At 42.7% G+C, this 25,979-nt stretch overlaps 1 protein-coding gene across 1 annotated transcript; it reads left to right on the top strand.

Annotated features, from left to right (window-relative positions):
- Positions 1-5,011: 5,011 nt before the first annotated feature.
- Positions 5,012-24,390, top strand: EI24 (EI24 autophagy associated transmembrane protein). The gene is made up of 11 exons (XM_075564122.1): positions 5,012-5,150; positions 8,384-8,495; positions 13,764-13,903; positions 15,038-15,098; positions 15,755-15,821; positions 19,767-19,891; positions 20,161-20,280; positions 20,570-20,681; positions 21,618-21,729; positions 22,325-22,399; positions 23,421-24,390. The coding sequence occupies exons 2-11, from the start codon at positions 8,454-8,456 to the stop codon at positions 23,581-23,583; spliced, it is 1,017 nt and encodes a 338-aa protein (XP_075420237.1). The 5' UTR covers positions 5,012-5,150; positions 8,384-8,453; the 3' UTR covers positions 23,584-24,390.
- The last annotated feature ends 1,589 nt before the right edge of the window (positions 24,391-25,979 follow it).

The raw sequence follows: 25,979 nt of genomic DNA, 5'->3' as shown, positions 1-25,979 counted from the left end.
GGCGATGGAGGTCATGCTTGAGAAAGTAGGGTCGCAGTGAAAGCAAGGAAGGCCCTCAACCAGAAGAACTGACACCGTGGCTGCACCCATGGGTTCAAGCATAGGGACAATTGTGAGGATGACCCAGGACCAGGCAGTGATTCATTCTGTTGTGCATGGGGTCACTACGAGTCAGAACCAACTCACTGGCACCTACGAACAACAACAACATGCTTTTTAATTTTTATCGACACTGTTGGTTTTGTAATGGTCTTACATTAAGTGATCTGATGACAAATCCCTCCATTTCCTGCTTTAGTTTTCTCTGTACCGCATAGGACAAAATCTCTTTTCATCACTACTGTAACTTGGAGGTAACATTCCTGTAGACACCTGTGAACTTCTCTAATCTCCAATCGTGCCATCTCACTCATGTCCCCCTCCCCATGTTAGTCCTGCTTACACCAGTAATGAATTCCACTACCACCAATCTTGATGTGGGGCCAATTTCCTTTCATCTCCCTGCTTCCGTAATGGGACACCATTATGGCCTTGTGCTGATGGTCATCCTGATGGCTCTTTGTCTCACTTTCCCCTGTTAAACATTTAATAAACAGTTCTCTGTGGGGGAAACCAGGCCCCCACAGCTAATCATGCATTCAGTAGGCATAATTGTATGGTTATGATATATAAAAATTATAGTAAAATCATAGAGAAATAGGAGAGATGGGAGAGAAAGAAAGTAACATAAAGAAGTCAGACACATCTCATGGTGGCAAGCTCACCTCAGCTCCGCTTGGTGGTACACGTGGAGGTGGGAGATGAGCAGGCAGGAGAGAGAGCATGAGGTTTTATTTCTAACCAAAACTTATATATCTTTGGGGGCAGCAAGCCCTCTGATTACAGATAATGATCTAGTCATAGAAAGGGATTGTAACAGAGGCAACATAAGCAATAGGAGCAGGATGACCTACAGGTGTACATGCAATAGTAAAGGGAGGAAATGTGGGAACATTTGTAGCAAGATGGGCGGAGCCTAGACTCAATATAATAGCCTAACCTTAGTCATCCTTGAGTGGTCCTGACACTGCCTTCAGGCACTCCTTCAAGAGAACAATATCAGAAGGGAGTGGGCCCTACTTAGGGTGGGTCAGACTATAGGGTCTGGTTGCTCTAGAGAACTGATACCCTTAGAATAACCTCTGACCCACTTTCGTTGGCCTCCTGGTACAGAGTCATTTACCACGTATAGCAAGCAGCATCTTGGGTTTGGCATCTATTTGGGGGAGACAACTTGGAAGAAATCTTTCTGTAACCCACAGTTCTCTATAAAATATATTTGAATTTGGGATCTTTTCCCCCTAGAACAGGAGGTATGCACAATTTCAGATTTACAACTTTAAAGGGTTAGTCCTGGGGCTTTGGCCACGTGGCTATGTGATGATTGGGATGTGATCCAGCACCCTAGGCAACAGTAAGCTGTGGATTTAGATTTAGATGACATGCACCTGTTAACCTTTCAACCCATGGTTAGGCAAGTTCCCCAAGGGTAAGATGCGCCTCTCTGGGCTGACTGGGAGAGTTCCTAAACCACTTTCAAACAACAGGAAGGCTGAGAGTACAGCTGCCATAGAACGAGCACAAATGGAATCTCAGCTTACATTGAGACTCAAGTGAAGTGAGGGCTCCCTGTGTAAACTGCCCAAGAATTGCTGGGAAGAGGATGTGGAGCCGTAGTAAACCTATATGAGATTTCCAGGGATATAAATCTTTTTTTTCTTTTCAAATCACATTTTATTACATTTCATTGGCATCATCCCAAGGGCAGCAAAATAGTAGGAACTGTGTGTTGGAAACAGATTTCTCTCAAGTTCTCTCCCCCAAATACATGCCAAACCTAGCTGCTTGCTACACGTGGTGAATGACTATACACTTGGAGGTCAACAGAAGTAGGTCAGGGGTTATTCTCCCTAAGGGTCATCAGCCATCCAGAGCAAGCAGACACCACTGTTTATCCCACAAGTAGGGCCCCTCCCTTCTGATAAGGATAGTAGTAGATTGTTTCCCTGTAGGAGAACCCAGGGAGGTCAAGCCCACTCAAGAGTGACCAAGGTTAGGCCACCATCATGAATCTAGGGTCTGCCCTTCTTGTCACATGTATACCTTTAGTCCCTCCCCTTCCTATCATGTGTACACCCTAGCTCATCCCCTTCCTGTTATGTTTATGCCCATTGTATATCCCCTCCTATTGCTTGTATCACCTGTCGTACTAGCCCTTCCTGTGACTTATGTCTTTACCTGTAATTAGAAGGCATGCAACACCCCCCACCCCGAGATATAACCCTTGGTTAGCAATAAAGTTGCCCTCTCCTGCGCTCTCTCCTGCCCTGTACCTCCTAGAGGAACTGAGGTGAGCATGTGACCATGAAATGTGTCTGACTCCATTATTTCAATCTCTCTTCGATCTCTCCTTATTCTCTATGACTTTACTATAATCTTTACTTATTATCACTGTACAATTGTGATGATTTGTTAGGGGCTGGTACCCTGACAACTGTGGATATTGAAACAATTCTCTGATATTCAATGACATTTTCTTTCTTTTTAACAGCTTTATTGGCACTGCATCCACATATACAATTTAATAGTTCAATCATATCAAGAAGAATTGTATAATCACCACAGTCAATTTTAGAGCATTTTCTTTGGATAGAAATCTTTACAGGAAGAGATTCCTCCATTTTGTTCCGAGAAGTGGCTAGTGCATGTGAACTGTCAACCTTTGGTGAGTAGTCCTATGATAAACTGACACCACCAGGGCACCTTCACAGGACACAAATCAAATGCTTTGGAATTTATGCTGGGCTCATTAAAGGTCAGGGATTGGAACTCACCAGTCACTCTAGTAGAGAAAAATGTGGAATCTACTTCCCGAAAGATTAACCCACTACCATTCAGTATATTTGGATGGCTGTCACCCTTTATAAGGTTTTCGAGGCTGTGAATCTTTAAGGGAGTGGATACCCTCATCTTCCTCCAGCAGCATCCCTGGTGGTTTTGAACAGTCAAGCTTATGATTAACAGTCCACAGCTTACCCCTAGTGCCACCAGGCCTCAAAATGCTCTGAAACAGTTCTGCCCTGACCCATAGGGTCGCTATGAGTTTAAATCGAAGTCGCTGCACAAAGTTAGTCTAACAGTGGACATTTTACTTCTCATCTCAAATCGCTCATCTTTTTCTCTGTTCTGCGTTGTTCAATATTTTTCCCACAGAATTTTCAATATTGCAACTTGAGGCTTGAATTTTTCCTTTTGTTCGTTCCCCTTCAATTATGCTGACCCTGTCCTTCCTTTTGGTTTTCTGACTCTAGATTATCAACAACCTCCAATATCCAGGTGATACAACCTCGCTTGCTGAAAGTGGGAGACTTGAAACACTTGCTGATGAACATCAGGATTGCAGCCTTCGGTGTGAATTCCAACTCAATGTAAAGGAAAGCAAATTCCTCACAATTGGTTCAACTGGTAACACTGTGATAAATGGAGGAGAGATAGAAATTTTCAAAGATTTAATCTTTTTCTAAACAGCTTAATTGGCATATAATTCATATTTCATAAATTCAATAGTTCAATCACATCAGAAGAGTTGTACAGTCATCACCACGATCAGTTTCAGAACATTTTCTTCATTCTTGTATACATGGCTATTCACACCCTGTTTCCCCCCAACCTCCCTGCCATATCCCCAAGGAACCATTACTCCAGTTACTGTCTCTGTAGATTTACCTATCCTGAATTTCATATACAGAAAAATGCTTTAAAAAATAAACCTAGAGGGCGGGGGTGGGGGGCAGTGGGGAAAAAAAACCCCTAATAACAAAGTAAAACAGATAACACCTCAATTTTAAAAAAGCAGAAAATGGTTTAAAACGGAAATAAATTTAAAATTTAGATCATAAGGGAGATCAAATGCTAAATTTTAACCTAAACTGAATCTGTAATAATCCAATTTCAATGCATTTTGCATTATAGCAAGTTACTCACATCCCTGGTCCATGGTCAGCGAGGATTCACCAGAGGCTGAATCCACATGTATTCCCCCCCCCCCCCAACTGAAACAATCTTAACATGGGTGAAAAAGGAGATCAAACAATAAGATACTACATTTTAACCTATGTTTACCACAATCGACTTTACAGTGCTCACTGTCTGCTAGCAAAGTTACTCACATCCCTAGACTATGACCAGAGGCTTCATCCACTGGGTGGACACTGCAAATGGATTTGGGGCGTCTACTGTCGCCCATAGCCACTGCAAGCCAGCTGTTCACACTTTAAATTCTGATGCCATTCCCTCCTTTGGATTTGGATTATAGTATTTACAATCCTTGGAAGTACCAGCTGGTGTGCTTCTTCCATGTGGACTTAGTTGAAGGATTCCATCTTGCTTGGATCCACAATCAATGATCATGGAAGCAAAGAGTCCAGAGAGTAAACGACACATTGCATTGATTAAGTCCGGCCACATGAAACCAAAAAAACCACTTCTATTGAGTCAGTTCTGACTCCGCGATTCTTTAAAACTGCCAAGATCTCAGGGCTACTGGTGGGTGGAGGGCCGACTCTTCAACGAAGTCACCTTTTCGGTTAACTCGGTAGCCACTGAATACTTCGTCACCATAAACTTCCCATACTCTGGAAGTAGGGAATTCTTCCATAAGGGGAATGTTCCTTTACTTTGCAAATTGTTTATTAAAACACAGAGCAATTAAATATTGAATTATTGTTTTGAGTTAACAGATGATTATATTTAACAGTACGATTTTGGAACCACAAACAACGTGCGGAAGTGGGCAAGGGCATAGAACGGAACCAGAAATGGGGCACAAAGGGATCCCCGGGGATTCCCCCGCCGCAGGCACAGCTTCGGCCGGACGGAAGGTGGACTACGTTTCCCAGGATCTGGCCGAGCCCACGAGATCTCGCGAGGCTCCGCTCGGCGCACGCGCCGGCTTCCCAGAAGCCCCGGGCGGCGCGGGCATGCTCAGTGTGGTCCCAGCGGCCCGGGGCTGGGAACGCCCGGCGGGATCGGTGTCCTGGCGCTCCGGGCACTTGGTGGTGGCCAGCGTCTGGCCCGAGTTGGAGTCGCGGCGGCGGCCACCGAGCTGACGGGTAGGTGCGCGGGCCTGCGGGGCCAGCGTCGGGGCCGCCGCGCAGCGACCGAGGCAGCAAGCCCCCGCGGGCGATCAAGGCTGGCAGGCCCCGAACCGGGATTTTGGAGGTTCTGAGGAGGGGCTGCGCGAGGGAACCCAGGCGGAGACGGGAGGCCGAGCGCCGGGTGCTAAGCGGCTAGCTTTAGTTCTGCACGTGACTGGAGGTGGACTGAGCCTCGCTGTCACCTCGTTCCCAGCGGTGGTTGGTGGCGGGAGACCGGTTTCCAGCCGCAGCTACCTGTGGCCAGGGAACCGATCCAGCTCCGGGAACCCGGCTCACCTTTTCTGCTTCTCGAGTGGGCAGTGCTTTCTGCGCTTGGGTTTCGTGATTGGAAGCTAAAGTGCAGGGCTAGTCAATAGAAAGCTCGACTGAATTCCGTGGCGTGGCGTCTGTCAGCGGCTTCGAGTCTGGGGTGCTCGTGTTGAACGACCGAGCATTCTCAGAACTCTGCCGGAGTTGCCTTTCACACACTGATCATGGGCTAGCTATTTAAATCTGTACAACTGTCAACCAGGCGTCTTAGTTCCTTCTAGCTTTTCACTCATTCAGTGTGTGTGTGGTCTCCAATTGTGGCGGGGTGTCAGTGTGCCTCAGCTCTTTGTCGATTCCCCGCCCCCGCCCCCCAGATCTCCGTATAAAATAGGAGTGACCTGCCCTTAGAGGGAACGATGCAACTTTTGGGGTTATCATTTCTAATAATTCTCCAATTGGATTTGTGACGGGCCTTTGATCAGTGCCTGCCCTGGAGTCTGGTGGCTCCATGGTTGAAGAGCTCACCTGATTAACCAAAAGAGCGCAGCCCAGAGAAGAAGTTGGGGCAGTCTGTTTCCTTAAAAATTTACAGCCATTGAACGCCTGTTAGGGCGCTGCTACTCCGTCCTGTGGGAGCATCGAGTCAAAATGAACTGGGTAGCAGTAGGATTGGTTGGGTTGGATTTGACCTCTGGAGACCACTGCTGGTTTGTAGGTACCTTGCCATTTTGTTTCTTGCTGAAACCAGGTGTTTGCTGGCTGACGTTCAGCTGTCCTGCACTGCACAGGCATGCCTCAGACTTCCTGCCCAGCAGCCCTGGGGGAATACTGACCAATGTTTCTTGCCATAAGGTTACCTGTAGTAAATGTATCTATAGGATCTGACCTAATCAGGGTATTGTAAAAGTGGCCTCCGTGCTGTCATATTCTGTTTTGGTTTTTTTTAGTAAATGTATCTATAGGATCTGACCTAATCAGGGTATTGTAACAGTGGCCTCCGTGCTGTCATATTCTGTATTTTTTTTTTTTTAGTAAATGTATCTATAGGATCTGACCTAATCAGGGTATTGTAACAGTGGCCTCCGTGCTGTCATATTCTGGGTTTTTTTTCTATTCTGATTGGCAATAGTTCAGCTGGGTCAGTGATAGTCTGATGGTTAAGGTTGGAGAGTATAGATTAGTTTGCCTGATGGTACAAACTAAAGTTTGAGATTTGCACAACTGGCCCGTGAGATTCTGCCCTATTATATCATGGTTGTTTTATCTTCAATCATAAACACTCTTGATTTACTGGCCAGTGAGAACTTTAGAATCTCAGGTTCTTAAAATGTTTCTGAAAATGGATTTTCCATTCACCTTAAAAATAAATAAGAACATTAGGTTTAAGAATGTGTACATACATGAACTCATTAAAGCCCTTAAATTTTCTATGACTGCTTACTTAGTAACTTTCTAAGAACTTTTATCTTTTGTTTGTTGTTGAAAATGCACAGTAAAACATGTACAAGCTTAGCAGTCTATATGTACCCATATACTCGTGTTATAAGCAGAGTTTTTCAGCACATTTTTAATTCAGTTTTGTGGTGAAATAGGTGCCTTGACTGCTATTTGGATCGGCCTATACTCGAGTATATACGGTACAGGTACATTGATTACATTCTTTTCACACCCTATTTGAGTTCTTCCTCATTAACATAAAGGGCTTGCCTCTCCCAAGGTTCTTGTCTAATTTTTGAATTGCTGTAGTCAGTTCAATCTCATATAGATCTCAAAATAGCATAATGCTCAAGGTAGACATTTTTTAGCTAAGTTATTGTGTACTTTTTAATCATCGGTGACTCATACAGCTCTTATCACAATCCATACATCCATCCATTTTGTCAAGCACATTTGTACATTTGTTGCCATCATCATTCTCAAAACATTTTCTTTCTGCTTGAGCCCTTGGTATTAGCTCATCATTTTTTCCCTCCTTTCCCTCCCTCATGAACTCGTGATAATTTATAAAAAAATTTTTCATGGCTTACACTAACCAGTGTCTCCCTTCACCCACTTTTCTGTTGTCCTTCCCCCAGGGAGGGGGTTCTATGTAGATCATTGTTCTCCCTTTCTCCCCTCCCCTCTCCTCCCCTTCCCCTTCCCCTTCTGGTATCACTACTCTTATTATTGGTCTATTCACTTTTAAGAAGACTTCAGGGAATATTTTTGGTTTAAGGTTTAAAAGTTTCAGCAATTCATTCAGCCTCCATTGCTCTAGAGATTGCCCTAGTGTTCTCATTCATGTGTTCAAACACAAACCAAGTTCACTGCCACTGAGTTCATTCTGACTCCTTTCGAACTTATAAAACAGAATAGAACTGCTCCAAAGCATTTCTAAGACTGTAAATCATTATTGGTTCAAACCATTGATATTTCAGATTGCAGCCCAAGTGTTAGAGGGCATGAATTAAGCATAAATATCACTTAAAAGGAGATAGCAAAGTACTGTATTCACCCATTTCCAAAGTCTCAAAAGTGCTGGGACCTTCTGTAGGAGGGACAATTAGGCAAACCACGGTTCAGAGAGGAAGCAGCTAGTCCAAGAGCACATTTTCTCTATGTAAAAGATGAAAGAATGATGAATGGCTACAAAACAACAACAAAAACCTAGTGGCTTCAGGTTTCAACAACTACAGGTATTAAAAACCCAAAGCCAGTCGATCTGACTCATGGCGACCCTGAGACAGGTTGTAACTGTCCCTGTGGCTTCCCGAGACTCTTTCCAGCAATAGCAACAGGAGCCTCGCCTTTCTACCACCGAGCAGTTGATGGAACTGCTGGCATCCAATGAAGCAGATCTATGTCCACAGGACTCCTAAATGAGAGCTACAGTTATGTGGAAAAGGTCATATGGAAATGTGCTTCACAGTAAGTATTTTTGCTCATTTATCTGTTTCCAGGCTCTTCATGATGAGAGATTTTGAGACGCCTCTGTTCTCCGTGTAGTTGATAGAATTGTATGTTGAAGAGATGGCTGATAGTGTCAAAACCTTTCTTCAGGACCTTGCCAGGGTGAGTACATCTTGTTTTTAGAAAGTCGTTTTTAGACCCTTTTTGCTGAAGAAACTGACTCGGAACTCCTTTAGGCATTTTTGGAATGATCATAATTGTTGAGTCCTTCACAGACAGGTTTTCATCTAATTATCCTGCATCTTGCAGTGTCTTCAGAGATCTGTCTACTGAGTGTCTATTACTGAAACCTTACTCAGCCCCCTCCAGAGTTTACAAGGTACGAGGAGAATGCCTTAGGAAAAAGATTCCTAAGAATGGTCCTGGGTTTATTTACCCAAGTGCCCAGTCGCGCAGTTCCATTTCATGCAGTGGATGTCAGAAGTCTCCCACTCTAGTTCTGCTCTCTGTGTCCATACCCGTGACGTAAAGAGAAATCAGCCCTGGGATGGGTCAGTTCTTTAACAGGAGAGTTTACAGTATTGTTAGCTTGAAATAAAGGAGAGGGAAATGGAAGTATACAACATGATCTACTTTCAACACCTGTATCTCTTTGTATTGCCATTCTTGTGCAGGAAAATTCCATCTTCCCATTGGTTCTACAATGTGCTGTTAATATCTGTTACCTTAGTAAAATATCCAAAAGTAGTGACTGTTATCTTAGCCCTCAGTTCTATGGACTTTTAAGTGCCGTATATACTTGATAAGCCAACCTACATATCAGCCAAGGCACCTAATTTTACCATAAAAACTGTATTAAGAATGTTTTGAAAAACTTGGCTTATACACGAATATATACAGTATTTGAGTTTCCTAGATTAAAAATAAAGCCATTTGGGGGAAGTTTCGAAGTTAAAAGCAAAGCTGTTAGTACACCAGCTTCTAACAATATTACGGGGGTTGCAGGTACAATTATATGGCTATAATATATAAAGATTATAGTAAAGTCATAGAGAATAGGAGAGATAGGAGGGGAGAGTAAAATAAAGGATTGAAACACATTTTATGGTAGCATGCTCACCTCAGCCCCTCTTGGTGGCCCATGTGGAGGTGGGATACGAGAGGAGGAGGACACAGGTATATTTCTAACCAAGGCTTATATATCTTTAGGGGGACGTACAAGCCCCCTGATTACATTCCGTAACAGGAAGGGGTTGTACCATAGGCAATACAAGCAGTGGGAGGGCCATGATCTAGGCATGTACATGCATTAAGAAGGGGAGGGATTAGGGGCACACATGTGACAACATGGGTGGATCCTAGATTCAAGATGGCAGCCTAACCTTGTTCAACCACTGTCCTTACCAGCAGGGAGTGGGCCTTACTTAGGCTGGGACGGACTGGAGCCTGGTTGCTGTAGATGACTGATAACCCTCAGGGAGAGTAACCTCTAGCAGCTTGTGTTGTGATCTCTAAGTGCACAGTCACTTACCGTGCGATGCAAGCCGCATCCTAGGTTTGGCATATATTTTGGGGAGACCACCTGGGGAAAAACCCTTTTGCATCCCCAACAAAGCAAGACTAAAAACTACCAGAAGGCAAAAAGTTAGGTGCTCACTATGCCAACTTATGCTCCTGTCAACAGACAGTACATAGTTTTTCTTATTTCTGTGTACTCTAGATATTTCTCTGATACTTGCTTTGGCTCCTTCCAAAGGAGAACTCAATGCTTGAAGCTGGCTTAGCTATCAGTGTCCTTTCAGTACCTCTTCCCAGGACTAGCCCACTCGACTGTGGACATAATCTGCCATAGCTGCTGCTGAGTCCATTCTGACTTCCAGAGGCCCTATAGGCAAGAGTAGAGGGTTGCTAAGGCTACATGTCAGTCCTTATGAGAGTGACTTGCCCCTTCTTACCCCCTTCAGGCAGCTGGCGAGTATGAACCACTGACCTTGGAGTTAGCAGCTGAACAATTTAAACAACTATTGCTACCAGGCTTTTAAAATCTATTAGTAGCGTGTAATTTTTTTTTTAATTTCTGAATTGAGTGAGGGCCTTTGGAGCAAATACATCTACCACTCAGCAGCACATGGACATTTTGTTTCATTTCATTGATTGCAGTCCCAACAATAAAACACCATTTATCTTACTTCCTCCCTGTTTTCCATTCTTTCTATTTTCCTAACCCGTCTTAACTTTGTTTTTGGGGAAATCCTGCCCTTACGATCGCAATGATTATTTTAAAGTGTGCCACCTCTCAAATGTTAGGTGTGCTCCCCATGTTGTCCTGGTGATTGTTTGGTTGAGCTTTGAGCATGGGGTATGTTCATTTCCCAACCTGAAGGTGACTAAGCATCATAGTCTCCAGGTGCCACCTGTCTCCAGCCTCTGTTTTTGTTATTTGTGGTTTGTTTTGACTTTGCTGTGGACTAAGTAAAGGCTTATAGAGCAGACCATCAATTTCATCTTTAACAAATCATTCCCATTTGGTTTCATCTCTTACATAGCAGCCTTCTCACTTACTGCACTTCTACTCTATAAATCTGACCTTTTTAGATTTTTTTGTTGTTGGTCTTTTTAAGATTTTGAGTTCTCTATTTTCTTCCACTCTTTCCAGGACCTTATGATGTTTTCTTCTCAAAGCAGTCTGTACTGGTACTATGTAGTTCTTCCGGTCTCAGAATTAAAGACTGATGTTCTTGTAGTCAATTAGTCTATGGACTAATTATTTCCATGTGTCCTTGATTTTCATTACTCAACTTCCATCAGAACAGAGAGGCTCGTAGTTGCATGTTAGATGGCCACTCACTGAGCTACTGAAACACTTAGGGTAATTTATATTTGGAGGGGCGGTTTACAAATGGCTCTAGCAGTTCAGTGTGCCTGCCTCATAGAGGATACTCAGTATGTGCGTAGGTGGATGCATACGGCTCTTGAAAATGAGGAACAATTTTGATATTGGTAGCAGCAACAGAAACCTTCGTACTGTGGGAACCTTGTATGATTGGCAAGTGCTGCTGCCCATCTTTGCTGCCTCCACAGCGCTTTATGACACTCTCCTGGAGCTACACTAGCATGCTATTGCTTCTGTCTTAAGTGGGTTGTGCTCACCTTCACAGAGAACAGGTGTGGGGTCTGCATCTGACAACCCCCGGCTATGCAAGGGAGGAGTGTTCACCTCCATATCTTTCCAAGGACGATTCTTCTGAGGCAGGGCTGAGGCATACCTCCACCGTCCTCCTGTGCTGGAACATACTTCATCCTATTCTGACACCAGCTGCCCCTCACTCTACTTCTCTGCTGGGTTGGATAAGCCATTGCCGTGGCCACACAGAACTCACTGTATTCAAAATTATGATAGCTTATCGGGGAAAATAACAGATAACAAAGATTCTTTTATCGAGAACTTCTCAGCCACGTGGCCCCTTGACCTGTGCCCTGTCGGGGCAGCAGTTAAGAAGCTCTTTTAGCACTAGTGAATGGGTGTGCAGATGGCACCCCACTGAGCGAGCCAGCCTCCTCTCCAAAGCCTCAAGAGTGTGAGTTAAAAGACTGGATAGAAGAGCCTTAACAATTTCACTTTATCATAAAAGTGCTTTTTTTTGGCCTCTATATTACATTTTTTGGTTTTTCCCTACTCTTGGTCCTTCCCAGAGTGTTTTATTTATCCCTGTGTGTCGATGGAGTTCAGCGTATGACGCAGGCTACAATAAGCTGTCTATCTTATTGATATGTGTTGAGGCATTGGAAAATCACTATCTGGCAACCATGTTATTCAAGAGTGGATTGAACTGTTTGTGGCTGAGAGTTTGTTGAGTGAAGTAGTTACATGGTCTAAACCCGTGGTTCTCAACCTTCCTGATGCTGTGACCTTTCCATACTGTTCCACATGGTGTGGTGATCCCCAACCATAACATTACTTTCATTGCTACTTCATAATTATAATTTTGCTACTGTTATGAATCGTAATGTAAATATCTGATATGCGGGATGTATTTTCATTGTTACAAATTAAGCATAATTAAAGCATAGTGATCAATCACAAAACAATATGTAATTATATATTGTGAAATGCTTATGTGTTTTCCAGCGATCTCAGATGACCCCTGTGAAAGGGTTGTCTGACCCTCAAAGGGGTCGTGACCGACAGTTGAGAACCACTGGTCTAAAAAGTATCCCCACAGCTGGCTTATTAGTTACAAGAAGAATAATTGACAGCCAGTGAAGATGCTGGGTGCAGTTAAATTCACAAATAAGGGCAGACGGACATTTTATGCGTCTGGATGTGCTACAGCATTACTTCTGTTGTCATCTTGCTAAAAATGCTTAATTTGGGTCTAATGATGATACAGATATTAAAGGAATTTTATTAAGTACTTTCTCTAATCAGAAGTTGCTTACTTTTTTCTTTAATAAGCAATACTGCTTTCTGATTAAAGAAAGTATTTAATAGAATTTCTTTAATTAAATCTAAATGCAGTATGTGATTCTGAACTGATACTAAAGACTTATACATGCCATAGAGACAGTTGCTGAGACAACTGGGAAAACTGAAATATGAATTGTTGGGTGACCCCATGAGACAGAACTCTAGCCCGTAGGGCTTTCTTGGCCACAGCCTTTCAGAAGCAGATTGCCAGGTCTCTGTCATGGAGCCACGGGGTGGGGTTGAACTGTCAACCTCCCTGTTAGCCAGCAACTGAGGGAAACTTGTCCTACTAAGTCTTCTATACGAGGAGGCTTCAGAACGTTCATGGAAATGTGATAGAATTAAAAGATGGCAACGTTTTTCCTGAACTTCTTGAGGCCTCCTTGTATGTGGACTAGGAGCCCTGGTAGTGCTTGTTGGGTAAGGGTTGGGCTTCTGATGACTAGCTTGGTAGTTCAAAAGCACCAGCCACTCCTTGTGAGAAAGATGAGTTTATTGGTTCCTATAAAGATTAGTGTCAGAAACCTTACATAGGATTGGCATGAGTCAGAGTCATTGCAAAGCAGTGTGTGTAGATTAATGTATTGGTTTCAATACTGGCTTTCATGAACTGGTAACTACTAAACTAAGTTAGCATCAAGCGATGCTAATGTAAAAATATTTGTGTTGTTAGGAAATAGACACTGAATTAAAGGTAAAAGGAATATCGTATAGCAATCTACTCAAATGATTCATGCCTGTTTACGAGGATGATAGTAAATGTGCAAACTATTGAAACTGGTAAATATTGATGAAGGCTGTTTGTGTGTGTGGGGGTCTCCATTCTTGCAATTCCTCTATAAATAAGAAGTTACCTTAACATTTTAAAAAGGAGCAAAGCAACCACGGTACTTTGTGCATTGCAACTCTGAGTGCACTATAGGTAACTCTGCTCTGATCCAGAATCTTACTCTCCTTTGTAGGGAATCAAGGACTCCATCTGGGGTATTTGTACCATCTCGAAGTTGGATGCACGAATTCAACAAAAGAGAGAGGAAGTCCATCGAAGGACAAGTGTCCTGGCCCAGAGGAGAGCCCAGAGCACAGAGCGGAAGCCAGAGGCGTAAGGAGGGTGGGCTGATGTCAGAAATAACCAGGGGGGGGGGGATTTGGAAATTGACCAATGAGTACAGAATGAAGACCAGCCTTCGTGATTTTTGGAGTGTCACAAAAACGCTTCCGGGGAAGTTGCTCCCCACTCATAACCACCCTCAAGAACAGACCAGAACTGCCCGTGGGGTTTCTAGGACGAATCTTTACAGATGCAGCTGATACCGCATTCTCCCATGAAAAGGCTAGTGAGTGAACCTCTTCATTCACCGTCTGATGCTTTAACCACTGTGCCTTCAAGGCAGCGTTGGGAATATGAGTGTTTTTTGATCATTTTATTGGGGCTCATACAACTCTTTAAAACAATCCACACATCCGTTGTGTCAAGCACGTATACACATTTGTTGCCATCATCATCCTCAAAACATTTTCTTTCTACTGGAGCCCTTGGTATCAGTTCCTTATTTTTCCCCTCCCTCCCCCACCCTCCTTTCCTCATGAACCCTTGATAATATATAAATTATTGCTATTTTTTCATGTCTTGCACTGTTCAATGTCTCCCTTTGCCTACTTTTCTGTTGTCCAACCCACGTGTTTTTATGATGTGGTAGTGGTTAAAGCACTCAGCTGCTGGACAGATGGTGGTTCAAAACCACTAGCAGGTCCTTGAGAGAAATACAGGGTCGTCTGCTTCTTCAGAGTCCATCGTCTGAAACCTTGTGGGGCAGTTCTCTGTCCTGTAGGGTTGGTGTGAGTTAGAATGGACTACAACTGAACCAGGTGTTTTTTTGTCTCCAGAAAAAAATTTTGTTGATGAGTGTGTGTGTGTGTGTGTGTATATATATATATATATATGTCTGTGTGTGTGTGTATTTTGTTTGTTCTTCATGTTGAATTATTGGCTCTAGCAATAATCTTGCTAGACAGTTGTTTGATAATGAAATGATTATGATGACAGTTGGACACCAACGTGGTACATGGGGACGTGATTAATATTACTGAATTGCACATGTGAAATGAGTGAAATAACATCACATTTCACAGTTATTTTTATGAAAAGGGTTTAAAATGAAATGGGAAGTTACTGAATACCAGTAAGGATCTAATCTATGTTGCTTTTAAGCTAAGTGTCCGTGATCTTTTTCAGTGAGCCGTACATTGTTAATAGAATTTTCCTGTGCTGTGCTTGGAACGGAGGGATATTCTGGGTAAGTTCTTCAAAGTCCGTGTGCCTTGCGGTGATCTTTGGTCTCACTGGCACTGCACATTGTTCTTCGAGACACTGAGATAAGCAGCTTCGACGAGTGGGCATTTTAAAATCTAATTCTCTGCACTTGCTGGTATTTTGTTTCCATTCAAGAAAGTACAAGTATATATGAATGAGTGTCCGGCAAAGTCTTCAATATATACATTCAGCTTTTTAAAATGTGACTTGTTCACAAGTTTTCCTGCTGTTAGCAGTAACTGCGTTTGCTGCTAACTGGGTACTTTGAGTACGTACAGAGGGTCAGCTCTCGTATGTGGACAAGAGCAAGGGTTCTTCCTGCACCTGGTTTGGTGATCTATCGGAATTGATTACCATGGAAAGCCACACCAGGAAACATCATGCACTAAGAACTAGTAAATGAGCCTTAAGTAAAATTTGGGCACTTTGGAGAAGAAGCTGAATGCTTCCTTTCTCATAGAATTAATGTAACTCAATTCTTCTGTTGTTAATAAAAAAACAACTACATAGAGCTTTATTTTGACTGGATATTTGAAATGTTCTTCTATGACCCACTCTTTTATAGGCATCTAAATCTCAGCAGGAATTTTGTAAAATAAAAATTGATGGAATTATAGTGTGGATATTTTTTCCCTTTAGTTTAGCCTCTTCTTCTTTTACCGTGGATTTATTCCTGCGCTTCAGTATGTAACAGCAAAGATTATTGGTAAGTAGTTCCTACTGTTTCTTAGGGAAACAGGTAAGAGAGTTTTCCTGTCTCCCTCACTTAATCGAACATTTCTGTATATTTGCTCAAGCCTCCTTAATGTTTTTTATTTAAAATTTTTAAATTTAAATTGTTTAACCATTTAAGTATGATTGTATAGATATATTGTCTATTAAGAAATAGATATATCTTTTTTATGGATGAGGAAATGAAAATTCGTTAACAACACCAAATCATTAGTATGAAGAAACAGCGCGGTGGCCACATCTGCCTTCCTCTGGTCACAGAAAGCAGAATCCGACTCCACACCAGCTCAGTGCCCATGGGATGACCACAAGGCAGAGGCTATCCTTCTTTAAACCGTTTGTCATGGCTCTTGCTTTCTGTTGGGTTTGAGAATTCTTTGCAGTGGCCACACACAATTCACAGGCAATGCCCAATTCCGGGGATTTATTAGGGAAGTTAATCAGTTACCACACTCTGGGATTAAGGAAATAATCTCTGTATATCCTTCAGTGTCTTTAGCGTCTATTCTCAGCCGGCAGCTGCGTGTCTCCCTGATCACCAGTCTCTAGGCCATGTGGTCCTGTGTCCTCGGCCATGTTCCCAGGGTTGAGAAGCTCACCCTTTGCTCTGCTTCACAGTCTCGTGGTCCCTGGTCTCAGCACTGTACTTTCTGGTGCCTCCCCATTTCAGATCGGGATCTCACATGCGTTCCTCTGGTGGCTGCTCTTTCTTGGGTCGGGGGTGGGGGTGGAGGTCGGTCCCATGATCCACTCCGTTATGGCCTTTGAGATGGCTCTCTTAAAGCCAGAAAAATGACGACTGGCCAATTCTCTATTCCTTATTTTCCCCATCCTGCCAGGCATTTGGTGGGAGTTACAGAGGAATGGACACAAAAGCCATATTAGGAAATTTCGCTTCACCACTTTCAGTTCTGTGTGCAGCAGAACTGGGATTTAAATGTGTTTTTGGCATAAACGGTATACTATAATTCTGTGACATCACAGTCACTGTCACGTAAACAGACACACTCCAAGTATGTAGCATCTATATCGTTACTCTAAATCAGTTGAGACCTAGAATTTTGTGGATCCTTTACCCAGTAGTAAAACACTTGCTGCTAATTGTTAGTTCAAACCCACCAACAACATGATGGAAGAAAGACCTAGGGATCTGTTCTGGTAAAGATTACAACCTAGAGAATCCAGTGGAGCAGTTTTACCCCCATCACATGGGCCTGTGAGTCAAAAAATAAACTCAACAGCATCTAGCAACTTGGAAAGGAAAAAAAGGAACTGTGGCCATCAAACTGATTCCAGCTCCTTGCCCCGTAGAACAAAGTAGAACTGCCTCAAACAGTTGCCGAACTATGATCCTTTGTTTACCCTTTTAAACTCATTTTATTGGGGCTCGTACAACTCTTATCACAATCCATACATCCATCCTTTGTGTCAAGCACATTTGTACATTCGTTGCCATCATAATTCTCAAAACATTTGCTTGCGACTTGAGCTCTTGGTATCAGCTCCTCATTTTCCCCCTCCCCTGCCCCACCTCCTTCACAAACCCATGATAATTTATAAATTATTTTTATTTTGTCATATCTTACACTGTTAAACTTTTCTCACTTTTCTGTTGTCTCTCCCCCAGGGAGGGGGTTATATGTAGATCCTTGTGATCGGTTCCCCATATCTACCTTACCCTTACCCTCCCACGATCACTACTCTCAGTATTGGTCCTGAGGGGGTTTATCTCTCCTGGATTCCCTGTGTTTCCAGTTCCTATCTGTACTAGTGTACATCCTCTGGTCTAGCCAGATTTGTAAGGTAGAATTGGGATCATGATAGTCGGGAAGAGGAAGCATTAAAGAACTAGAGAAAAGTTGTATGTTTCGTTGTTGCTACACTGTACCCTGACTAGCTTGTCTCCTCCCCACAACCCTTCTATAAGGGGATGTCCAGTTGTCTACAGATGGGCTTTGGGTCCCCAGTTCGCCCTCCCTCTCATTTACAATGATATGATTTTTTATTCTTGGATGCCTGATACCTGATGCCATTGACAGCTTGAGATCACAAGCTGGTGTGTTCTTCCATGTGGGTTTTGTTGCTTCTCAGCTAGATGGCCACTTGTTTATCTTCAAGCTTTTAAGACCCCAGATGCTATGTCTTTTGATAACCGGGCACCAGCAGCTTTCTTCACCACTTTTGCTTATGCACCTGCTTTGTCTTCAGCGATCGTGTCAGGAAGGTGAGCATCATGGAATGTCAGTTTAATAGAACAAAGTGTTCTTTCATTGAGGGAGTACTTGAGTAGAGGCCCAATGCCCAACCACTACCTTAATACTAAACCTATAAATATATGGATATAGATCTATTTCCCCATCATATATAAATATATTTATGTATGTATGCCTGTATTTAGACCTCTATAAATGCTCTTTGCCTCCTAGTTCTTCCCTATTTCCTTTAACTTTCCTCTTGTCCCACTATCCTGCTCAGTCTTCATTTGGGTTTCAATAATTCCTCTCGGTTACATTGCCCTTGATCAAGCCCTACCAGGCCTCCTACACCCTCCTCGCCATTGATTTGGATCACTTGTTGTTCCCTTGTCCCTGGGTTGTTAACACCACTTCCTTTTACCCATGTCCCCTTCTCCCATGTCCCCCCAGAACTGTTGGACCCATTTTTTCTCCTCCAGATTGCTTATCCCACCTATTTTATCTAGATAGACCTGCAGAGATACTAATATGCACAAAAACAAGACAGCAAAACAAACAAAAGAAAAGAAAACAACAACAAAAAAAACCAATGGCCAGGAAAAAAAAGAAAGAAAGGCCTGTAAATTGTTCTATGTCTATTGACCTCTAAGAGTGTTTACTGGTCAAATCTGATGGGGTGCCACGCCCTGGCCCCAAAGTCTATTTTTGGTACTCCCTCGGGACTTCCTTACTCTGTTCCCCTTGCTGTTTTGTTCCACGCCCTTAGTGTTTTGCCTCAAATTGCGCACAATTCCCATACTGTGTCTCCAGGGTTAGCCCCGTAGGGCTATGTGTCAGTGAGGGATGTCGTGTCTCATAGTGGGGCCAGCCATATGGTCCTCTCTGTGCATTGGCTGCTCTGAGCAGGGTTATCGTCCTCAAGGCTTGGTGGACCAGGATGTGCTCTACTCTCTCTTCTTCTACATTTGCTCCCGTTTGCTCTGATCAGACATGTCCCTCTCTGAGCGGTAGCTTCAGTGCGGTCCTCTGAAGTGAATTCTTCTGTAATCCTTTTTCACAGAAGCTTGCTGCCCATATCTTTCTTCAGAAGTAGCTGAACACTTAGTTAGTGAGCAACTGAGCATGTAACCCCTGCGCCACCAGCTCCATACAGGAAGGAGAGGACCTATATGAACTAGGACTAGTGAAGCTTACATGAAGCAAATGCTAGGGGGCTTCAGAAAGTTTGTGGAAAATTGGAATGGAAAGATAATGAGAATTTCCCACAAACTTTTTTTTTTAATCTTTTTATTGGGCTCATAAGGCTCTTATCACAGTCTGTACATTCATCAATTGAGCAAAGCACCCTTATACATTCGTTGCACTCATCATTCTCATAATTCACCTTCCACTTGGGTTCCTGGAATCAGCTCGGTTTCCCTTTTCCCCCCCCATCCCCCTCCCTCTCTGATCCCACCCCTGGTCCCTTGATAGTTTATAAATAATTATTATATCTTATCTTACACTCCCCGGCGTCTCCCCTCACCCGCCTCCCCACTGCCCATCTCCCAGAGAGGAGGTTACACATAGCTCTCTGAGATCGGTTCTCTCCCACAAACTTTTTAAAGCGCTGTTGTATGTGTGGCAAAATAGAGTAGTCACAAAACAGGAATTTCATATTGGCTCTTTTGTATTTTTTCTTGGGTTGGCTTTCATTTCTCTGGTTGAACTCATCTCTCCCTCAGGTGATCCATCACTACACGGAGATGTTTGGTCGTGGCTGGAATTCTTCCTCACATCAATTTTCAGTGCTCTCTGGGTGCTCCCACTGTTCGTGCTCAGCAAAGTTGTCAACGCCATTTGGTTTCAGGTAGGTCAGGACAGGATGGTGTATGAGTGCTGCAGTCTGACTGATGGAACGGTGGCAGGTTTCAGCTGGGGAGGGAGTTTATTGCTCACTGTAAACTTTCTTGGCCGTGCAGCCAGTGGGTGAACTTTGTGGTATTGTAAAATGGAATAATTTTTCTCAGGTCAGGTGTCTGGATGTTTTCCTCGCTTACTGAATCTAGTGGCAGAGCAGTGCCGTATACGGGGCTCGTTTGGCTTCAGTTTGATTGAGCTACTTTTCTGCTGTTGCAGGATATAGCCGATCTGGCGTTTCAGCTGTCAGGAAGGAAGATGCAACCATTCCCCAGTTCCAGCAAAATAATTGCTGATATGCTGTTCAACCTTCTGCTGCAAGCTCTTTTTCTTCTTCAGGTGAGACCAGCCTTCTAGGCACACGGACACAGATGAAAAGAGCTTCCCTAGAGGAAGCTTCCCAAGGAAAGGGTGGTAACATATAAGCAGCCTTTGTGTATCTTTCTGGGGACTGGGAAGTCATTGTGTAAACATAAGCAAATCATCCTGGAGCATCAGTTGGACTTGGTGAAGTGTTTAAGTTATCTTTACAAAGAACAAATATATTAAGAGAATTTAAAAGTCTTAGTGAGTGAATAGTGTTAGGTTTCTCGATTTTGGAATTAAGATCTTCATATTTGTTCTTCAGGGTTTGTTTGTGAGTCTCTTCCCCATCTATCTTGTTGGTCAGCTGGTTAGTCTCCTGCATATGTCCCTTCTGTATTCATTATACTGCTTTGAATACCGCTGGTTCAATAAAGGTAAGTCTACCTTTTGAACAGAAATAAACCGAAGTTGAGACCTTGTTTAAAAATGCTACTGCTCAGTAGACTTTTGTTAAACTCCTCGGTGTGTAGATAATCTTTAGAAGGAAACGGCCCCGTTGCCAAGAGGGAGCTTGCATTATGCCCAAGTGGGTAAAGCCTGCTTTTATTTTGATAACTCGGTTTGTTACAGTCTAATCCTGACAAAAAGTGTCAGGACTGTAATTTATAATTCATTTATCCGGCCGACTGTGCAATTGGGATTAGTGAACTTTAAACACATTGAATAAACGCTGTACTTTGGATTCACACAGTTCTAATTTATAAACCAGCAGTTAGCTTCTAGATCAGCGGTTCTCAACCTGTGGGTTGTGACCCCTTTTTTGGTTGCATGACCCTTTCACAGGAGTCGTCTAAGACCATCGGAAAACACGTATTCCAACGGTCTTCGGAACCGTGACACCGCTCCTAGCTCACCCTCCGCACTGACATTGCCTTTTTATGCTTTCTGCCACAAAGTGTAGCAATGTAGTTTACTGTTGTTATATTAAGACTGTTGCCCATGCTACCCATGCTTCAAGACAAAATTTCATTTATTTGTAATTAGAAATATTTCACAATATATAATTACATGTTGTGATTAATCACTGCATTAATTATGTTCAATTTGTAACAATGAAACTACATCCTGCATATCAGATATTTACATGACAATTCACGACAGTAGCAAAATTAGTTATGAAGTAGCAACAAAATAATTTTATGGTTGGGGTCACCACAACATGAGGAACTGTGTGAAAGCATCGCGGCTTTAGGAAGGTTGAGGACCACTGTTCTAGATGGCAGATGTATAACTACAACTCAGCCTTCAAGTGGTTTATCTGTCCTCATTAAAATGAAATATGCAGTCTAATTGTATTGCCTCCCTTTCAGGAATTGAAATGCACCAGCGGTTGTCAAACATAGAAAAGAATTGGCCTTACTACTTTGGCTTTGGCTTGCCCTTGGCTTTCCTAACAGCGATGCAGTCCTCGTACATTATCAGGTAATTTGACTACGGAGATTGCAGAGGGCCTGGTCAGAATACAAGCCTCCTGATAGCACAGTGGTTCCAGTGCTTGACTACTGACTGCAAGGCCAGTGATTGAAACCACCAACTGCTCCACAAGAGAAAGATGCGGCAGGCTGCTTCTGTAAGGATTTATGGCCTCAGAAAAGCTGTGGGAATTTCTAGTGTGTCTTTTCAGGTCACTGAGAGAGTGAGTTTGGGAATTGGTAGTAGCGGCTTTAGTTTTTTTGTTGTTTAATCACAATAAAGAGCTGTGCACCAATGCAGTCTTTCTGTGTGCTACTGTGTCAGGCGTGCAACTTAATTGGTCATCTGCAAATCGCTAGGATTTTCTTACAGATATTTAATTCTTAAAACTTGCATTTTATTGCCTTCTGGGGCTATGTGAAATATAGCTAGTACTTTGAAAAAAAATCAAACCCAAACCTTTGCCCTTTTTGGAACTTGATTGCTATGTTCAGGTTCCACGGAGAAATGAAGTCTGCATGTGAGGTGAAGGGGTTGAGAGTTTCTAATACCTCCAAAGTCATGGTGTGAACAATAATTAGGTAACCGCCTTTTCTTTTTACAGTGGCTGTCTCTTTTCCATCCTTTTCCCTTTATTTATTATCAGCGCTAACGAAGCAAAGACCCCTGGCAAAGCATAGTAAGTATTTACCAGTGACAAATGAAGTTTCTGCTTTGTAAGGGCTAGAATGCCACAATTATGGGAACGGGAGTTTTAAAAAAATAGATTCCTTGGTTGCAGAAAATCTTCAATGTACTGTTTAGAGAGGGGAAACAATCTTCTGGGATCTATTCTAAGCTTTTTGTTATGTATGTGCACATATAAATATATAATGAAGAAAGCACTTATAAACACACCTTAAGAAAGGGTTATTTTTGTAAGAATGGACACTTTTTTGTGTTTGTTTTTAATCATTTTATTGAGGGCTCATACAGCTCTTTACAAAATACATACATTTGTTGCCATCATCATTTTGAAAACATTTTATTTCTACTTGAGCCCTTGGTATCAGCTCCTCAGTTTTCCCCCTCCCTCCTTCACCCTGCTTCTTTAAGAAAGAACTGGCATATTATCTACTCACATGAGTATCAGTAATGATGATAAAATGTATGTTTTCAAATGACGTTCGCATTTCCAGTAGCACCCTGAATTAAATGTTTGATCATGTCAAAGCAAGTTGAGTATTGTATGTTCAGTGGTACTCTAAACAATTTTGTTTACGTTGCTGAAGATATTTGTATTAGAAATTTCACATCTGCTCTGGGTTCTGGCACGGACTTGCTGCCCAGGAAAACACTGTGTGTCTTAGAGCATAATTGAGTTTTTCATGGGATTGAGCCATATGTAGCATATGATACCTTCAGGTATTGTTTGAATTTCATACTTGAAATCAGCCATAGAAAAGCACCTCTTGAATCTGAAATAAATGTCTTCTAAGTGTTTCAAAATTAGTGATTGCTGTCCATGCCCAGCAGCAGTGCACCCAGTCACTCTGTCGTTGCTCCCAGTACAACCCATGGGTCTGAATAGCTACACTCCCTTAACCGTCGCTTCTCTTGCTTTTCGCTGTGCTTTTGAATGTATTGCAAAGTAGTTTGTCATGTCGCAAACAATTTTTGTTCTTATGTAAATCTAATGAGCCGGATATCCTTTCTTTTAGCCTTTTTCAGTTGCGCCTGTTCTCCATCGTGGTCTTCTTAAGCAACAAACTCTTCCAGAAAACGGTCTACCTGCAGTCAGTCCTGAGTAGCCCGGCTTCTGCAGACAAGGCCGCTTCGCCACATCCATCTCCTGCCAAACCGAAGGCTGTTGCAGGCCACTGATTTCCCTGCCGTGTAGAAGGTGTAGGAGGGATGGGAAGGAAGCAGGATGTGGCAGCTCGTTTCCCTGGTTCGCCAAGGGCACTCTGCATATTCCCTTCTCTGAGGAATTGGGATTTTGGCACACCCGGTCAGAATCTTCCTGAGGCCAGGAAGTGGATTTTTAACACCTTGAGTCTGAAAATACCACAGATTTTTCTGTAGCTATTTTTAGCCTTTGCTGAAGCCTGTGTGGACCGATTTGAAAATGCTCTTTTTTCTTCCTGTGCCATTTATCCTCCCGCCTTACCTCCCTGCCTCCCACCCTAGGATGAATGGATTTTGCAATCTAGCTGTTGTGATTAATGGACTTGTTTTTGTTGTTTTTTCTGTGAAGCACATGCATTGGATGTGGCTGGTAAAGGAGTCTTCCCGTTGCTCCTGGCCACCCTCTTATAGCCATCACTGTCGTCTTTTTTTTGTAACTCAGGTTAGGTTTGGTCTTTTTTGTTGTTCCACTGCAAAAAAAAGAAGAAATGCCTCTGAAGAGATGCAACCGGAGGATGGATCTCTCAGATCTGTTGGGTTGTGAGGCATGGCTTTCTTTCTTCCTCTGGTGGAAAGACCGTCACGATGCATAGAGAACCCCAACTACGGGGCGTTCCCAGTTCTGGACAAGTGCCACTGCAGCCCAGAATGCTCAGTGAACATGAGCTCTGGAAGCCCGAGATGTTCTGTGGGCCATTGCTGGGGCTGTGTGTGATTTCAAAGGAATGCTGGGTGCTGAAAATAGGAACTAAAGGGGTACATTTATTAAACCCATTAAACCTATGAGTTCGTGGTTTTTTTTTCCTCCTGTCATTTTAAAAGACTAGATATCGGGGTGGGGAAAGAGTGGGGGAACAACTGTGCAGTTTTAGAATATCACCATTTAATTCCCACTGGTTTTCCACAAAGTGTATAATCATTGTATTTACAAATGCCTTAGGGAGTTGTATTCATGAAACATAAAGCTTTATTAACAATTTTTTTAAATTGTGAGTTACCTGTTGTTCTTACACATTAGACTTTATTTTGATAATTTGGGCAGAATTTTGGGAGATTGGCCCTGAAAAATGTGGGCAGTTTGAGTAATCTTCAGAGATTTGCCCTGAGACAAGCTCCCTGAGGAAGGTTGGAGAAAGTCCTATCTTATGAAAGCATTTGGGATTATTAAGATTTGTTTCAAAATTTATGTGCGTCTCTAAAGTATATTCATGAGAGAGAATTCTAGATTCAGTGTACTGAGAAATCACATTAAGCAAAGAGATTTGATTAAGAAACCTTTACTGTGTAGACCAAATATGGAATTCTAGTGGTGTTTATGACAAAGTGGTTAACTAAACGACAGTTCTTTCAAATAGTGGGCGTTTCAAGATTAATTATTTTCAACTTCACACATTTTTACAAAGATGTAGTTTACAATATATTTGTGGCGACTTGGTCAAAGACAGCAGTGTTGCAGAGGTTGCTCGGGGCTGGGTTGGAGGAGACCGCCATAGCAGCGTGCAGTCTGTCAGTGACTGCCCGCCTAGGGCTTAGATGGTTTTAGTGGCAGCCCCTCTGGTGCCTGAGAGGCTAGAAGCTTGGCAGCATGTCCTAGAAGGAAGAGGGATGATGAGCAAATGAAGGTATGTGATTTTTAAACTCAGCAGTGTCTGGCTACAGAAAGTGGAGCCAACCTGAATAGAGGCTGGATTAGTCCAATCCACAGTCACAGGAATTTGATAACACTCTCAAATTCAATATGTATACAAAGCAATGTAAACTTCCTGCATCTTCATGAATTACAGAGGCTTAAGAAATTGGCATCAAAGGATATTCAAACATAACTGCTATCAAGTCCAAGCTGATAGGAGATCTATTCCTCCCTATGCTTGGTTTTTTGCCAAGTTCGCAAAGAAAAAGGTAACTTCAAAGATTACTAATAATTACTGAAAGTAAGGGAAACTAGATGTCAATGAAAATTAAGCATGAATTCTAATTAAAACCAATAAGATCTGAAGAATCATGATGGCAAAAGCTATTTGAAAGGTAGGGTTAGACAGCCATGTGATTCAGAAATGGTACTCTAGGCCTGAATGACTGACTGCAGTGCCCCAGGTCTAAATATTAAGCCCCGTGGAATCTTCAGTGGATTTTCTGCATTTGTGAGCAAAGAAAAAGTTTCATTTTTAAGAGGACTTGTGACGAATCAAGATGACAACAATGTTTAAAAGATTTATAAGTCACAAAAAAAACCATCTGGTCAACAATTGGGTAGCTATGGTTGATTTACTGTTTATAAAAGTACATTTAATCAGCATCTAGAGCCACGTGTTTACCTCGCATTTTGTTGAGACTAGGGAAGGTTGTCAGTAGTAACAAATGAAAATGTGTGG

This window comes from Tenrec ecaudatus, chromosome 12, assembly GCF_050624435.1.
Source record: "Tenrec ecaudatus isolate mTenEca1 chromosome 12, mTenEca1.hap1, whole genome shotgun sequence".
In the NCBI taxonomy this organism is placed as follows: domain Eukaryota; kingdom Metazoa; phylum Chordata; class Mammalia; order Afrosoricida; family Tenrecidae; genus Tenrec; species Tenrec ecaudatus.
This window is presented reverse-complemented; position numbering and strand designations above follow the sequence as displayed.